Below are 17781 nucleotides of genomic sequence, written 5' to 3'. Positions count from 1 at the left end.
CTCCTTATATTATCTATTGCTGACAGATAATGGTGAACTAGAATGTTTTGAGGAGGCATTACAGTCAGATACACGGGTTAAGCGAGAGCAAGCCATAGATGATGAGATGGACTCTCTTATGTCTAATTGAATATGGTAGGTAGTCACTCTACCTAAGGGTAAGAAAGTTCTTCATAACAAGTGGGTTTACAGACTGATGGAGGAGTATGATGGTTCAAAATGGTATAAGGCTAGATTGGTTGTGAAAGGGTTCCAACAAAAGGCAGGTATCGACTTCACTAAAATATTTTCACAAGTGGTGAAAATGTCTATAATTCGTATAGTCTTGAGTATAGTGGCTACAGAGGACTTACATCTAGAGCAGCTAGATGTTAAGACAGCCTTTCTTCATAGGGACCTTGAAGAAGAGATACATGCATCATCCGACAAGATACGTAGCACCAGGAAAGGAGAACAAGGTGTATAGACTAAAGAAGATTCTATATGGTATGAAGCAGGCCCCGAGGCAGTGGTATAAGAAGTTCGACAGTTTCATGTCGGGAAACGGTTTTAGGAGATGTCATACAGACCATTGTTACTATTCGAAGAAGTTTGATACATCATACATCATCCTTCTTCTGTACGTTGATGATATGCTTGTGACCAGTTCAAACATGAAGCACATCTCAGATCTCAAAAGACAACTGTCTAGAAAATTTGCCATGAAGGATTTAGGAGCTGCAAAATAAATCTTAGGCATAAGGATAAAGCGTGACAGGGAAAATAAGAAAATGGTTTTGTCACAAGTACATAGCAAAGGTACTTGATCGATTCAATATGCAAGGTGCTAAGCCGGTTAGCACTCCATTAGCCAACCACTTCAAGCTTTCTAAGGAGCAAGGTGCAAAGACGTAAGAGGAACGGAACTACATGACTAAAGTCTTATATGTGTTAGCTATTGGGAGTCTCATGTATGCTATGGTGAGCACGAGGCCAGACATTGCTCAAGCAGTGAGAGTTGTTAGCAGGTTCATGAACAACCCTGGGAAGGAACATTGGGAAGCTGTGAAGTGGATCATTAAATACCTGGTAGGTACTGTGGATATAGGGCTGTGCTATGGTGGATCGAAAATCAAGCTACAAGGCTACGTAGATTCAGATTTGACAGGAGATATCGATAGCAGAAGAAGCACTACAGGTTATGTCTTTACTATGGGTAGTGTTGCAGTCAATTGGGTCTCTCAGTTACAGAAGATAGTATCTATCAGTACGACGGAAGCAGAATATGTTACAACTAAAGAAGCGTGCAAGGAGATGGTGTGGTTGTAAGGTTTCATGGAAGAGTAGGGTAAGAAGCAAGCAGATTGCAAGCTGTACAGTGACAGTTAGAGTACAATACACTTGGCTAAGAATTCAGTCTTTCATTTAAGGACCAAGCATATTGACATCAGATATTACTTCATACATTCGTTACTAGAAGATGGATCGATTGCTCTGGAGAAGATTCATACAAGTGAGAATCCTGCGGATATGCTGACCAAGGCAGTCACACGGGAGAAGCTGAAGCTCTGTTCAGCTTTGATTGGTCTTCAGGCTTGAAGACAGGGAGGTGGTGCACTTCGGATGTAGAAGACGAAGGTTTATAGTGATATGTCTCCAAGTGGGAGACTGTTGAAATGTAGAGCCACATCTGAATAGGGCTAGTCGACTAGTTGAGTGCCCTACTCGACCGGTCGAGTAGCCCACTCGACCAGTCGAGGACTGGTTCGACTCAAAATCCAGCGAGCATCAGTTTTTAGGTTCCGTGGTGCTCGACCGGTCGAGGCCCATTCTCGACCAGTCGAGGGTCCGCTCGACTAGTCAAGGTTACGCAAATTCATTTTACGGATTTGATACGAACTGTGAAAATTTGAGTCGGTTTCACAGAGGTGCGAAAGGGAAGTTGCCTAAACTATAAATAGGAGTCCTAGGGTTTATTCTAGGGTATTTAAAAGGTATTTTAAGGTGTGGGCAAAGTGTTTTCTCTATACATCTAAAGGGAAAAGGTTAGAATATTTCTTGTAATCTCGTTTTCTTCATAATGGAAGTTTGCACCTGTGGTTTTTTACCCTTGTTTGGAGTTTTTCTACGTATATCTTGTCTTGTGGTTTGTTTGGTATACTTTGATTATAATTCTGTATTATATTTCTTTTTGTTTATCGTTTGTGGGTGAAACCGGAGATTGAATCTCGGTTCACTACATTGTTGGCGTGTTGCGCAGTATGTTTGACATATTGGATGGCCCAAATGCCTTCAAATATGAAAATTGTAGCCATCCACTCGTTTTTTTATTTGGGACACAGTCCATTTATGATGAGATCCACCAAAATAACCATCTGAATTGCTCTTATAATAAAGTTTTTGTAATCTTTAAAAATAACATCAACTGCCTCTTAAAAAAGCTCATATTTAAACATTTTACGTAACATACTTATTTTGAAATAAGAGCTTTTCATCATTTTGAAAATGTAATTTTTACAAACCAACTTATTTAAGGCAAGAACTTAACAAAAAGAGCTTATTAGAATAGGCCTTTTTCCAACACCAAACTCAAAATATGTGGAGTTGTCCATCTATAGCACATGGATGGGAGATAGAATTAGGGAGAAGTTGGGCCAAAGGTATCTATACTATAGAGTCGACTAATGATCAAGGCCGTTCATTTCCAAACTCAATCGTCTAAAATGGTTTTGTGGATCATTGGATGGCTAAGGTCTACGCTCGATCTCTATCCCTGATTGTGGTTTTTCAGCTTGATAATATTGTGCATGTATACATTTAATTATCCTAAATCTGGAATCCTAACCATTCATAGTCTTCCACGAAAGTTTACATGGATCACATTGAAAAGAAGATCATAGCCATCACTTTTTCTCCATTGAATACTTTAAGTCTAACCATTTACACTATTTTACTGTCCATTTGAAGGCCACCTCTACAATGTCCAGCATCACCAATCAATGCAATTCCAACCCTGGGCTGATGCGATGGATGGTATAAATCGACTGGCCAATTCACCATGTAACAAGTATTGTGCTATGATCCAGCGAGCCTCTATTGAAATGGAGGTAGTAGAGCTCATGTAAAATCCTGATCTTCACCATTTCCAATCTGCATTTCTATTCAAGTGATCATAGCTCACCAGTAATCCCCACATGAACATGATCCATCCTTGAAATGGTGGAATCACCACACATCCCTAACGATGATCTCCCACCCCACCATCTTTGAAATGTACTTGGTGGCCACATGACAATCATTGCAGACTCTTTAAGGTTCTTGGTGCCTCTAGTTCTGTGAATGGGAAGCATCGCCAGCTATGAACTTGTGCACCTTGTCCCTGGCCTCAATCCAACTGCATCTGGTCTCTTTCCTCACTCCACTTTCATTCATGTTCTTCCTCACCTCTGTCACCTCACCCCAGAGCCCAGCTGATGCGTATATGTTTGAGAGGAGCATGTAGTGGCTAGCCACATTGGGCTCTAATTGTAGGAGTTTTTTGGCTACCATCTCCCCAAGTTCTATGTCTCCATGTATTCGACATGCCCCAAGCAGGCTACTCCATGCCCTTGCTCGGCAGGTGCCAGGGGCCATGGTCGTGATGAGTTGTTGCACCTCCTCCAGTTTCCCCGCCCAGCCGAGCAAATCTACTATGCATGCATAGTGGTCTGGTGTAGGCTCAATGACGTTGTCCTATTTCATCCTGGAGAACGTCTCGAGCCCTTGGCTCACCATCCCAAAGTGGCTGTAGGCAGCAAAGAGCGCGATGTATGTCACCTCTGTAGGCTTCACTTCTTCCTTTGGACACCATGTCCTTAAATAGCTCTATTACTTCCTCTCCATGATCGTGTATCCCATACACTATGATGAGGATGTTCCATATTATTACATTTCGTTTGGGCATCCGATCAAACACCCTCCTCGATAACACTAGGCACATGTTGACCAGGGCGCTCCCCACTGTGACATCAAAAGCTAATCCATGTTGAATGGCATACGCATGGATCTCTTTCCCGTTTGTCAGGGCAGGGGCGGCTCAACATTTTTGGGGGCCTTAGAAAAGTCATAAACATGAAGCTTTTTTTAAAAATGAAGTTAGAATTTAATTTTTTGAGAATTTAATTAGTAATAAAGTAGGTAGGTGTGGCCCTAGGTTTTAGGAGAAGAACTTATCGAGAATGGTGCTATTATTTTGAAAAGAGATGATAGAGTTAGATTGTTATTATTGATAGTGCTAGTTTCTAAGATTTATTTTTTATTTTCAATTTCAAATTTGTAAACTAATTTTTAAATGTTCCTATTTTATAGGCTTTTCAATAAGTTTTATTTCAAAAAATTTAGGCTTTTTTTCTTCTTCTTAATTTTAATTTTGCTATAATATAGGACCTTCATTATTATGGGGAAATCTAAACAAGGACAATCAGGGTCGTCTTGAGCTATCCAAATCAATTATTAAGGCCTCCAAAGGAGAGCATCACGCCAAGTGCAAGCAGGCCGAAACGAGCTCTCATCTCCGTTCTCGTCACCTAAAGACGACATTCAATGAACAACCGAGCCATGTGTATGTCCGAGCCCGAGGCGAATAATTCGACTGACTCTGAATACTAGTACTTGGCCTCAGGTCTGGATAAGATGAGGCCGAGCCCGGGTAAGAATACTCCAAGTGCCGAGCCAAGAGGTTAGCCTAAATGCGAACGTGACCGAAGATCTCGCCCAAGGACACATGTCCTTAAGACACGATATGCCACACGACCCAAAGAATGTGGATAATATCTCCACAATTACAATATCCGCGTGATTGAGTAAATCGTGTCGAGATTAACGAGCGCGATCCTCTTTACCCACAAGTATAAATACCAGGGGACCCCATCGCAACAGGTATGCAATATCTCGCACCCTCTCTCTACATAACACGACTTAGACCCAGATTCTCTAGCCTAACTTAGGCATCGTAGGGTCCCCCGACTGAGCTAGGGTCTCCTTTGCTCACCCCTTTGTACAGGACCAGGGTTCGTTTGAGGTTCGCAGCATTGAGTGAAGGGTAGTCTAGATTTTAACCTCAACATTTTTTTGGCGTCGTCTGAGGGAAACGTAAACAAAAAGCTAGGAAGTTTTATCAGATATAGCGAGAGGAAAGAAAAAAGTGACAACGGTGGAGCCCGAACCTAGTGGACAACATCAGTCTTCTTCGTTGTTGCATACCGAATCGACTCCAATAGGGCCATCCCAACGGACTTGAAGCCGAGGAGGAAAGTATAAGGCACTACAAAATGAAGTCCAGATGCTGAAAGACAAGATCAGCCGAATGAAGGCGCAGCAAAATCAACAGTCACTTCTTAATATGGTGGAAACCACCCCGACGCCCGAGGAATGACCGCAACAAGTTAGTTCCCGAGTCAGAGGATCCCAGGCACAGTCCGCACAAGCTCCCAGCCCTACGCACAATGCAGTGTCCCAGAATCAGTCCGCCCAAATCCCAGAACCTGCTCGGGATGCAAAACTGTCCTATGTGTCCATCACTTCTACTCTAGCCCTCACCGACCTCCACCATCGGCTGGAGAGGAGAAGACAGGCAAAGCACCCGAGGTGGCAGATGCCTCCTAAGAGACAATAGTTGAGAATTAGAATCCTTGGGAAGCTCAGCTTAAGGAACTCTGTGACCAGTTCAAGACGTTTCAGAAAAATCAGCAATCTGCGTCTGTCCCAACTGCAGTCCAGGCAATGATGGAAGAAATCGAGCCTCCCTTCACCTCAGAAATCATGGATGAGGTGATGCCGCTAAGGTTCAGGGTGCCTCCCGTCATCCAATTCTTTGGGTCTGGAGACCCGTCGGAGCATGTAGAGTCTTACCGTTCATAGATGCAAATCCAGTCAGCCACAAATGTAATGATGTGTAGATCTTTCTCAATAACCCTCTCCGGGTCTGCTCGGAGTTGGCATCGACAGCTTAAACCAAAGTTGATCGGCTCCTTCGCAAAGCTCAGCAGATTGTTCCTTACCAAGTTCATCTCTAGTAAGAAGAGTTGGAAGCCGACTACCTATCTGTTTACTCTCAAGCAGGGGACAAGGAGTCACTGAAGGAATTTATTGCCCGCTTCAACGAAGAGGCATTGTTAGTGAAAGACTACGATGACAAAATAGTACTCTCGATCATGTTCGGTGAGCTCAGGAAGGGGAAGTTCACCTTCTCGATCGGGAAGAATCCACCGACCACCTTGGCCGAGCTCATCAGCATGGCTCAGAAATATACCAATGCCGAGGAGTTCTCCAACTCTCGCATGAATGTCCAAGTAGCTGAGCGGTTGTCCAAGGAGAAGCAACCGATGAACGAAGAGTCTCAGTCATCCAGCAAGAGGCCTGACGATCGAGCCACTGGCGAGCGCCGACCAAGCAAGAAACCTGAGGGCAAGTTCCGCTCCTACACCCCCCTCAACACATCTCTTGAGCAGATCCTGTTAGACATCAGGAATCAGAAACTCCTGCACTAGCCAGTTTGCATGATGACCAACGCAGAACAGCGAGACAAGCATAAGTACTGTCATTTTCATCATGACCATGGTTATAATACGAGCAACTGTGTGGATCTCAAGGATGAGATTGAAACTCTCATCCATAGAGGTCATCTGCGACAATACGCCAAGGAAGAGAAGTCAGTCTAGAAAGAAGAGCGGCCGAGCAAAACTGCGGAAGAACCTGCCGAGATCCGAACCATCTATGGCGGTTCATCTAGTGGAGGCGACTTGAATAGGGCTCGCAAAGCTTACTCTTGGAGCTCAGACCCCGAACATTACGTCCACTTGGCTGAAAGGCCGAGGAAAGAACTCCGAGTGAGCCCCTGTAGTCTGACCTTTACAGAGGATGACGCAAGCGGAATTCAACATCCGCATGACGATGCCCTCATGGTGGCTATGACTATAGCTAACCACAAAGTTTACCGCATCTTGGTTGACACCGGGAGTTCAACCGACATCATATACTCCGAGGCATTCGAAAGGATGGGTATCGACAGGTCGTGCCACCAACCTATGAAGAACTGTCATGAGCATTATCAAATTCGGTTTATGTGGAATCTTAAGGCGAATCTTAAGGACAATACCATTGCCTTCTTTATTTGCTTCTCTTACTACCTACATTTCGCTTAGCAGACGAAGCGCATCATCGTGACAGCCATTTATAACATAACCCATGATCACCGTGTTCCATGAAACCAAGTCTCTATCATCCATCCCCTGGAAGATCATCTGTGAAACCTCCAACTTCCCCCACCTTGGAGTACATGTCCATCAGGGCATTCTGCACATACTGATCACCCTCAAAGCCCTTATTCAGCACGTACCCATATATATCTTCTTTACAGGAGAATGCTTCGCAACACACACAAGCAGGCAGCATGCATGCCATCGTCGCCGGGTTTGGGCAGAGGCTCAACCGCTTCCATCTGAATGAAGAACCTCAGAGCCTCTCCGTGGAGTCCATTTTGCACATACCCGCTGATCATAGCATTCCAAAGCCCAACCCTCCATTCCGAAATCCTGTCAGACGCTAGACGACCACTCTCAACTAGCCCACAATTACAATACGTGTCAACTGGCGTACTGCCCACATAAGAATTTTCAAAGAGGTTATCGTTCCTCGAAGGCAAAGGCATGGATTTCTTTCCTGAAATCTAACATCTCCAAATGGGAGTAAGCCAGCAGCACGTTTGCAATTGTGACCCCATCGAGCTTGATCCTGACGAGTGTCATGTGGCATAAGAGAGCTAATGCTTCCATTAAACGATCATAAGAGAGCTAATGCTTCCATTAAGTCGCATATCAAGAAACCAAATCCCGCATATCAAACTGCTCGAACAATGCGTATGAATCATCCACCCATCCCAACTTAGTGTACATTGCCATCAGAGCATTGCCTGTGAACGTCCGATCATCAGAGTAGAAATAACCTATCCACAAACCATGCCCATGATTTTTTTTCCTGATCCGCACCCATCCCACCCGTTCAAATGTGAGCAAGCGAGGCAACACTGACAAGCGTGAAGGAGCTGGGCTCCACCAGCTCCACCTGCATGGCACGGACTGCTTCCAACGCAAAGCCCCACTCCTCAGATTGGCACAACGCCACAATCATCGAATTCCAAGAAATTTACTCTGTTAGGAATTCTATCAAACACCTAGTCGACGTCCTCGAGATCACCGCATTGCCCATAGAATGAGAGGAGGGTGTTGACGACAGTGACAGGGGATGAACTGTAGCCGTATTTGACAGCGGCAGCATGGAGCTGCTTCCCGTAATTCAGGTGGTGGAGACCGAGGAATGCAAAAGTTGTCAGGCGGGATGCGGCAGAGATAATCTCCACGTAAACAGAGAATGCTTCTTGGAAATGGTCGTATGGGGTGTGGTACCGGATCGTCTCTATCCATGATGAGGGTGGGATTAGTGGTTTCGAGGTAATGAACGCGAAAGTGAGTTTTTCGATACTAGTTGGTTTTGGCGGGAAGAGGGAAAGGTGAAAGGGAGAGACAACGGTCGATATTATCATTCGTTAGTTAGACCATGCGAAATCATATGAATCGGGTCCGGGTCCTGGCCAGGTCTGTCCAAAAAGGTGCTGCAAAAGCTATGGGCCCGACCATAATTTGTGTTTTATCCACGCCGTCCATCCATTTTGCCACATACATCATGGTGGGGAACACAGCTTTTCCACCAGCTAACTGGGTGTTATTGGGTCACCACCCAATCCAAGCCCTAATATTTAGTCCCAAGAAAAATAAAATAAAAATCCGCTAGCGAAATACTTGAGAGAGACATCCACCGTTAATTTTTTACAGGCCCAGTGTTAATATATGAAATCTAAGGCCCAAAAATCATACCTATAGTTAATTCACAGGAAACAGATGAGACGGCAAGTGCCGCCTGTATGCTTTCCAATCGTGGTCCACCTAAATCAAATGACGGATCTAATTTCAGCCCTCGACCTAACATGTGGTGACACACCTAGTAGTTGGATTAGATTTATATAAACATTACAGTGAGGCCCATCCAAACCACAACACTTTTTTTTTTTGGGCAAAATTCCCATGGGCGTCGTCAAGGACAGAGGCCAATATCAATGGTCTGGGATCACTGAACAATGGAACTTGAACAAACTGACAACCGAACATATCCCACCCAGGATTGCATGACGCCACTTTAACAAGGGTTGTGGCATGGCACTTGGTGGAGGCTGTTCAGAAAATAATCAGCCAGAAGTAGATTACCAAACACAACTGTAGCGGACCCCACCTTGGAATGGTGGCTTTCTACAGCCCTGATGACATTTGACTGCATCTAGGGAATTCCTTTGCCATATACAGAATAAGAGGAATCATCAACCTCATCAACATATACAATCTCTATGTCAGTTTAGTGTGGGTTGCATGTATACTTGTGCAGAAAAAAATAAAAATAAAATAAAAAGGAATCAGGGCACTGTCCCTCTATCCATCCGTCCATCAGGTAGTGTGTCCAGATTGAGATTTGCTAGCAAGGCTCCAGCCTAACCCAATCTGCTTGGCCCTTCTGCCCCACAATTGGATTTTTGAAGCTGTTGATCTAGTTCTCATCGTAGATGGTTCTGAAGGAGAGAAAAATCTCACTCATTGGACATCTCTTCATCCATAAATGTGACTTGCAACAACCATACACAGACTAGCAGTGGCAAGCTTACCTTTGCATGATGGGTGGCAATGTGACTTTCAATGAGATTTAGTTGGATGTTGATCATATAACTGAAAGAGCTTCTAGATTGAGCGGTTCAGATCATCAAGTGGTGGGACAGAAGGGGGGAGTAGACCAGCAAGCCTCTTGGGGAAGATCCTTGCTAGAAAACCTATTCCAGATTTTTAACTTCAATCTGCATAATCAGTAGTGAAATCCGGCTCTGGAGGCTTCTGCAATTTCACCAGGTCCCTCCCACTCTTTGCATCCCGGAGCCTGTGAACACCGCGGAGAGCATTAGCCGCAAACCGTGATGCATAAATGGTGGCCCCTAGACTTGACGAACCACCTGCTACACTATTTCCATGCCACATCACTTCCTCCTCCTCTTCTTCTTCTTCCTCCTTGCGCCGCAGCTCTGCAATCTTCCTCTTCGTGTGCCGTCGCCATGCTGCTTGGATGAAGCACGCAGCCCATGTCCTCCATTGCTGAGAGTAGAAGCGGAACGTGTGCTGCACCTGTCTGCTGTGCAGCCGCCTGAACTGACTGGCCACAAATTTCAACTCATCAGCTATCAGGGCGAAAGCTTCCACCTCCGTCAACGCTTTCACTGTTCTGGTTGAAGATGGGAGGCTAGCACCAGCTTTCGGATCCAAAGCCCATGTCAGCAGTTCCTCACCGCAAAAATCCCCTTCTTTCAGTAAGCCGCGATTGAAGAACCCAGTCCTCCCGCCGTCAGTCGTCACGCTCTCCAAACGACCGCGTATGATGAAGAGCATCTCGTCCACAGGGTCCCCTTCCCTGACAATGTAAGTGTTATCCGTATATAAGCTGGGCTTGAGCCGTTCGCATATGGCATCCAGCAACCGCTCATCCATTTTCTCAAACAAAGGCACCTGTAAACAGCAGAAACCACCCCATGATAATTAAGAAACAAAAAGAATTTCAGTTTTGGATAGACGAAAGGGAAAGGAGAGACATTAAAGTAATCAGTGCACTGAGAGATTGATGAGGTGAATCTAGCGGGCATGTGCTAGACCCAAGACATGTATCATGTGGGCTCTGTGTGAGCATCCACTGTCCCAAAATTCAAACCGGTCCAGTCATCTAGTCAGCCACAAGTGTACATTGATGTAGGCCGTTCATGAATTCTCCCTAAATTTTTCTTCTTTCTTTTTTTATCTTGTACAAGAGTGTCCCAGTTGAATTATGAAAGGTATGTTCACTCTCGGTCCCACCTAATGACTGGCCCAGATGCTCTTCACAAGCGAAGTTGGCACATCCCGCAATTCACCCCTCCAATCTCTAATGCAAATTGCCCTAGAATGCTTCAAGAAAACAGTAAAAAGAGTGACTGGCAAGGAAATAAGCACTTACCCTTCTCACCAATGCCAAGCAGAGATGTCTCTTGATGTCCCTTCTAAGATCCTTGGGCAGGGACTGAACTAAGCTTTCTTCATCCACCCCTCGTGTCTCCAACCACTTGTATTGGTCATAGCGTCTAACACGTTCCCTAAGATCCTGAGGAAGCAAGCGATGGTGCATCCACTGCTCTGAATCACGCCTTTTGACTCTCATCTCTTCAAGCCGAATGGTCAGTGATTGGAGATATGTCTGTGGTAACAGTCAACACTTGAAACATCATTTCTCCACAAATATACTTCTTTATAAATTTTTTTAAAAAAATGGCATGCTATCATCCCACAAAAGTTATAATCATAAACACCTCAATGGATATAAAGTTACTGTCTACCTTCCACATACTGCAAACAGGTCACATGTTTACAGCATACATAGTGGAAAAGGTTGGCCCCACCCTGAAGATCATTGGGGGCACAAAACAGTCCAATCCATTCATCAAGTGGGGCGCACTATAGGAAAAAAAAAAAAAAAAGGATGGCCAAGGGATTGTCAGTTAATTGTATAGATGGGCTGAACCTGATTCATGGATTCATCTGATTTTTGCACCAAATGATCTTCAAGGTGATGTTCGGAGTATACCCGATATTATCAAAATATCCCCAAATATTATCCATATCTTCAACTTGGTGATACCGATAACATTAGTATCAGAAATTCCAAGCACCAGTGATATATCACTAAGCATCTCCAATGTATAGATATCGCCAATGTATCACCAATATTTTCAACTCTGTAAATTCGAGGCATCTCTTGTATCACCAATGTATCACCTATTTTTTACTGTGTTAAATTCCAGGTGTCGCTTGTATCTCCAGTGTATCGGCGATATCTAACTAATATTGCCAATGTATCGATATCGTTAAAAATCTGTTTATTAAAATAAATAAAATCATTTCAATTTTTTGTGGGTGCATGGTTGTATGATGAACTGCATGTTTGTTTGTGTGTATATGCATGCATGCATGGATGGATGGATGGATGGTTGGATGGTGGGTTGAATGGATGTATAGATGTGTGCGTGTGCGCATGCATGGATGGATGGATGGATCCACCATTTTCCCCATGTTTCCCCAATGTTTCACTGAGACAACGAAACATGCTTTTAGGCCCCCATTAAACGGGAAATTATTGTTTGATTCCTAAATATGCAAATATGCATATCACTCAAAAAAAAATGCAAATGTCTTTCTCATTATTAATTGATTCTTAAATATACAAATATGTGAATTTTAGCATCTCCTGAAGTTTCACTAAAAAAACCCACCGTTTTCCCCATGTTTCCTTACATTTCCAGGAATCGGCAATAACGTGTTTCCATATCACCAGCTAGCGAAACTCATAGCGATACCAATACTTCGAATATTGGGGTCAACCTTTTCAATGGCTTGGGTGCTGTGTACCTGACATCTTGGCCATGTGTGCAAGGTGTTCAGTATCTTTATTCTGGAGGTGGTCAGCAAATGGTGAGTTATCGGTAAAATCTTCTTCTCAGTGCTATTGAGAGGTGCCCCCTTGTGCTAAGGTATGGAAGTTCCCTATTTAAAGCCTTTGCGAGGGTGGCTATGGTGAATAAGATCCTAACACTAGACAAATTAAAGAACAGGAAAATGGCATTTCCTTTATGTGTTGTGTGTGTAGAACAATGAAGAGTTGGTCAATTATTTGCTTTTTCCATTGCTCGATTGTTATGTAGGTTTGGACTTTCTTTCTCCTCCTATTTGGGGTGGATGGGACATTTAACACCTCAATAGTATGGCTTTTGTGTGTGTGTGTGTGTGTTTGGTGGGGGGGGGGGGGGGGGGGTGGGTTTAAAAAAACGGAAAGGAATATCGCAGAAGATCTAGTGGGGTATGTGGAATGGAAGGACTGTTAGAATTGTTTAGAACAAGATCTCATCAGTGGAAAGAATATAGAGGAGGATCCACCACATGATTATCAACTGGGCACTATTTTTCAAAGCAGGCTCTGTTAGGTAATTGGAAGTTTATAGCTGTATTTTCTCTTAGTATCTGATGTAAGTGTATTAGACTTTAGTAGGCCCTAATCATATGCTTTCGAGGGGGTCACTGTTTTTGCATTAGGCCTTCTTGCATGTGGTGTTTTTGCGTTATTTTTCAATGAATGAATACAGCTGTCAATTCTCAACCAAAAAAAAAAGGTATTTGACCACTATCCAACAACAAAAGGCTAATCCACAAGCACGTTTGCATCAATAGTGCAATACAGTTGCATTCTCTCATCAATTACATTTTGAGAAAGAACTAATCACACAAAATGAAATAGATTTGACAGAACCCCTGTTGTGACTTTACCTGCATGTTGCCAATAAGGAGAGCAAAAAGAATAAGCCCAAGAATGGCAAGTGCTATGGAGAATATAACCTCTCCAGGGTAGGTACTAGTCGCAAGCCCCTGGCCAAGTGTACTGCAAAAAGCAGAAACCAAATGACATTAACTACTGAAATGTGAACACAGCCCAAACAAGCCAAAGAGATCACTAATTTGACATTATGAAATGACTAAGCATGGGAACATTTATTTTTTCATATATGCTCAGCCAGCAAATGTACAACTACAGATATTGGAGAGTACAACTTCAACAAAGAAGGCTAAACAAGGGCAGAAAATCGCCTCTGCACTGATGTGGCACCTCAGTGATTCTTTATATAAGGCCACAATGAAACGCTAGATTGTGAGAGAGAAGTAAAAATCAAAATGTCCCATGTAGATGGGTTCAAATCCAATCAACAGGACAGTAAGATTGGATTGTGGAAAGGAAAAAAAAAAAAATCAAAATGTTTCATGTGGACGGGTTAAATACAATCAACAGGACAATCACAAAAACAATTCAACTCAGTAAATTTAAAAAATAAATAAATAAAGGAGAAGGAAGATGCTAGTTAACCAAGAAATTGCATACAAAAAATCTAACCAGGGAACTGGGTAATGGTTTCTCAGGAAGGCAAAAACTGTGAGTAGCATTGATTTCATTGGTCATCATATTGTAAAGCATAAATAAGAAAAAAAACAGACATGGAGAAACAAATATAGACTGCATTTGAATGACAAAAATTGTCTTGCAGAAAAGAAATATCAAACAAGTGTTGTATTTGTAAGAGCCCTGCAGTACAAAGATAGCAAAATGATAAAATTTGTCTGCATGTGGCATGGTAATCTTTTCTAGATTCCAAGTTTTCTGAAGCAAAAATGCAAGCGTCTGTATGCATCGAATGGTTTCTAGCCAACTGATGCAGAAAAATGTAGGAGTCCACACAAAAAATAAAAATAAAAATAAAAAAATCAAAGATTACTAGGATTCAGTAAAGACATTGGCAGTTAGAAAGCTGAAAAAGGCCACAGAGACATTCCTTTCAGTCATAACAACAGCTTTATGGAAATAGAAGGAGAGATTACATGATTACATCAAAGGCAAAGAACCCCAATACAGATAGCCAAATGCTGCATTATCTGTTTTGCAAGATTGAGATTGTAACCATGGGCTTCTCTAGAAACCAAGGGAAACAAAGGGTCCATTTGGATGTAGAAAATAACTCCACAAACTACCCAATTCAATAATCGATACGTTAATGAAATTGGAATTTATGATTTAACAAATTAATGTTTGGTTGTTTCCTTGTCAGATTCATGATTTAGTGATTCTGTTGTTTGGTTGGGGTTCTCAATACATTTTGAAAGATTTCCACATCAAGTTCTAATGTCCTTCATAAATCAATTGGAAAACCATGACCATCAATACTGACACTGTGAATCAATTATAATATAATAGGTCCAACCACAGATTTAAACCGTCCATCATATGGGACCCAAACTTGCCTGCACTCCATCTTAATTATAACTTTGACTAGATGGTCATAACCATCAATATCAATGGTTTCCAAAAACATACAATCCATATTTGAACATGACAAGTCAAATACGTATGAGAACCCCTTCATTATGTGGGTCACACATCGGATTCCCACATATTTCAAGAATCAGTTTGATTCGACAAAGGAACAATGCATATCAATTATAATTGAGTAATGCAGATGGCCTCGTATTTTGAAGCATGCAACTTTCTTTGGATTGAAGTCCACAAGCAGAAGACGATGATGATGGTTGAGAGAACACTGAGATACCACCATTTCAATTGCTCTGCAGCAATCTCAAAGACATTCCGAAGAACATGGTCGCTCACCCAGGAAGAATGTGGTGAAGATGGATTTACAAGATAACTAGATTCCCGTGAAGAAGGTTTTGGCTACCAGAATGGTCCTTTTTTCTGCTTTTGTTGCTAGGTTCGACCCTCAGTAGCCTGCAAATGATGTGGTCCATCTGTTTGAAGAGTATTGGAAGGTCGTGGAGACTGTCATCCCTAAAAACAAGGTAACCGGCAAGCTCCAAAGGTTGGAGTTCATTAGGTTTCTGCATCTTGATGTGGAAAAGGCCACTGATGTATTAGCTGGAAGGTAGGCGTGGCATCTTATGGTGAACCTTGCTAGCGACTGAAGGTATGGACAAAGAGTGGTCTTGAATCAAGGAAGGTGAGTTCAGAAAGGTCGACACAAAGACCTGTTAACAGGAAAGAAATGGTGATATCCAGAACCAGGGGAGGTTAAAATGAAGGAGATGAAATCATACAAAGATGTGCATGGAGAGGGTATTTCAGGAAATCAGGGTGTGTGGAAAGATATGGTTCAAGAAAAATAAGGGTTGTGGTGAGGGACTCATTGGCTATAGTTAGGAGCAATGTTTTCCGTATCGTCATCGTGTAACGTATCGCACCATTGGGTTACAGAGACATATCAGTTATCACATGGGATATATCGGTTGTATCGTGCAATGTATCGCTGCTGTTGGGAAACACAGGGAAGCATTGGGAAATTGGACGAATTTTTCAATGAAAGTTCAAGGATTGTTAAAAAAGACATCGATACACTTAGAAATCAAAACATTAGAAAAAAAAAAAAAAACAAAAACAAATGCACATAATAGGTTTCCTTTGTATGGGGTATGGGGTCCTAATCTATATGTTGTTGAACTGAACTAATGCAGTATATTCAAAGTTTATTCATATAATTTATAAATGTAAGAAGACATGTATGGAAACACGAGCAATACATTTAAAAGCAAAAGAAGAATCACTAGATCAGGTTACATACATGTTTCATTCTTTGTTTGGACACAAATTGCAACAGATTTGCTAGAAATTGGATTTTTTTTTTCTCAATTTTCCGCAATTTGGCCCATCTCCCCCAAATCTCAAAATCAAAGCTCCAAATCCATGATTTTTCATGCAAAGTATGAATAATCATGAATTTGTAACCATTTGACACTAATTTAACATGATTTACAAAAAAAAATTAATAAATAAATAAATAAATAAAGAAGAAGAAGAAGATTGAAAATCGAAAATGCTCATCGTATTGAACATGTGGTATATATCGGCATAACATGTGCGTTTCGTATCACACAAGTGGGAAACAAGATATATCGTGAGATATATTGACTGATATCGTCAATACTGAAGACATTGGTTAGGAGATATCTCTTTAAGGCTTGCCTTGTTGGGAAGGTAGATTTCAGCATAGTTAATATGGAAGATTTACAAAAGTGTGCGCCTGAGCTTTGTAAAACTCAGATCCTAGAGGGAGTCAAGAAATTGGATAATGCTCAGTTGATGCAGGCTGAACTGGCCCCAACATCCATGGGCTAGGCCCAAGCCCAAGCCCCACAGCTAGCCAATCAATAAAGAGGCCCAAGCCTCCTAATTAGGCAGCTAGCCATACAAAATCAATCTGCCAAATCTTCGTAAATTCATTCTAATCCCTTAAGCATCTTTTGATTACTTTTTCATACATGTAATAAGTAATTAGTTGTCAATGACATTATGAAACCACCTTCTTTGTAAGTCCAAGGAGCCAATTTAAGGGCCTTATATGAGTAGTCTCAAGGCATCTTTAAATTAAATAAAATTTCTGAATTTTTTTTCTACTTTGTTTGTGCTTCTCGTGCTTAGATTAAAAGGGCCTACGTTAAGGCAGATCCTTCCCATTAGCCGGCTAGGCCTAGGCCAAGCCCAAGACCCACAACTAGCCCATCAATAATGAGGCCCAATCCTCCTAATTAAGAAGCGAGCCATATAAAATCAATCTGCCAAATCTTCCTAAATTCATTCTAATCCCTTAAGCATCTTTTTATTACTATTCTATCTCTGTAATAAGTAATTGGTTGTCAATGACATTATGAACCTACCTTCTTTGTACGTCTAAGGAGCCTATTTAATAGGCTTACATGAGTAGTCTCAAGGTATCTTTAAGTTAAATAAAATTTCTGAATTTCTTTCTACTTTGTTTGTGGTTCTTGTGCTTAGATTGAAAGGGCCTATGTTAAGGCGAATCCTTCCCATTAGCCGACCACGCTACTTTGGTATCAGAGCAAGTTCAAACTGGCTAGATTGATGCCCTGATCAACAACAATCTCGATATTCTATTCCAGGTTCTTTAATCATAAAATTTTGCATCTTTTCAAAAAAAAAAAAAAAAAGCACTATTCCAGCCCATTAAAAGCCCCCAAAAATCAGCCATATTCTAGCCCATTAAAAGCACAAAAAAAATCAGCCATATTCCAGCCCATTGAAAGCCCC

The 17781-nt window shown here is 42.1% G+C and overlaps 1 protein-coding gene and 1 pseudogene across 2 annotated transcripts in view; both read right to left on the bottom strand.

Moving 5' to 3' along the window:
- Nucleotides 1-2924: 2924 nt before the first annotated feature.
- On the bottom strand, nucleotides 2925-9192 carry LOC131240150 (pentatricopeptide repeat-containing protein At3g57430, chloroplastic-like; annotated as a pseudogene).
- Nucleotides 9193-9346: 154 nt separating this feature from the next.
- The window catches only part of LOC131240149 (probable cyclic nucleotide-gated ion channel 5), a 96191-nt gene continuing 87756 nt past the window's right edge, over nucleotides 9347-17781 (bottom strand). For both annotated transcript variants that reach the window (XM_058238220.1, XM_058238218.1), the window contains 3 exons: nucleotides 13449-13560; nucleotides 11092-11328; nucleotides 9347-10610 (listed from right to left, as the gene is read on the bottom strand). In XM_058238220.1, the coding sequence (XP_058094203.1) occupies nucleotides 9906-10610; nucleotides 11092-11328; nucleotides 13449-13560 (1054 nt within the window). In that variant the 3' untranslated portion in view covers nucleotides 9347-9905. The remainder of the gene's footprint in view (nucleotides 10611-11091; nucleotides 11329-13448; nucleotides 13561-17781) is intronic.

Source organism: Magnolia sinica, chromosome 3 (genome assembly GCF_029962835.1).
Source record: "Magnolia sinica isolate HGM2019 chromosome 3, MsV1, whole genome shotgun sequence".
Lineage (NCBI taxonomy): Eukaryota > Viridiplantae > Streptophyta > Magnoliopsida > Magnoliales > Magnoliaceae > Magnolia > Magnolia sinica.
Note: the sequence above shows the minus strand (reverse complement) of the source record. Positions and strands in the feature narration are given on the sequence as shown.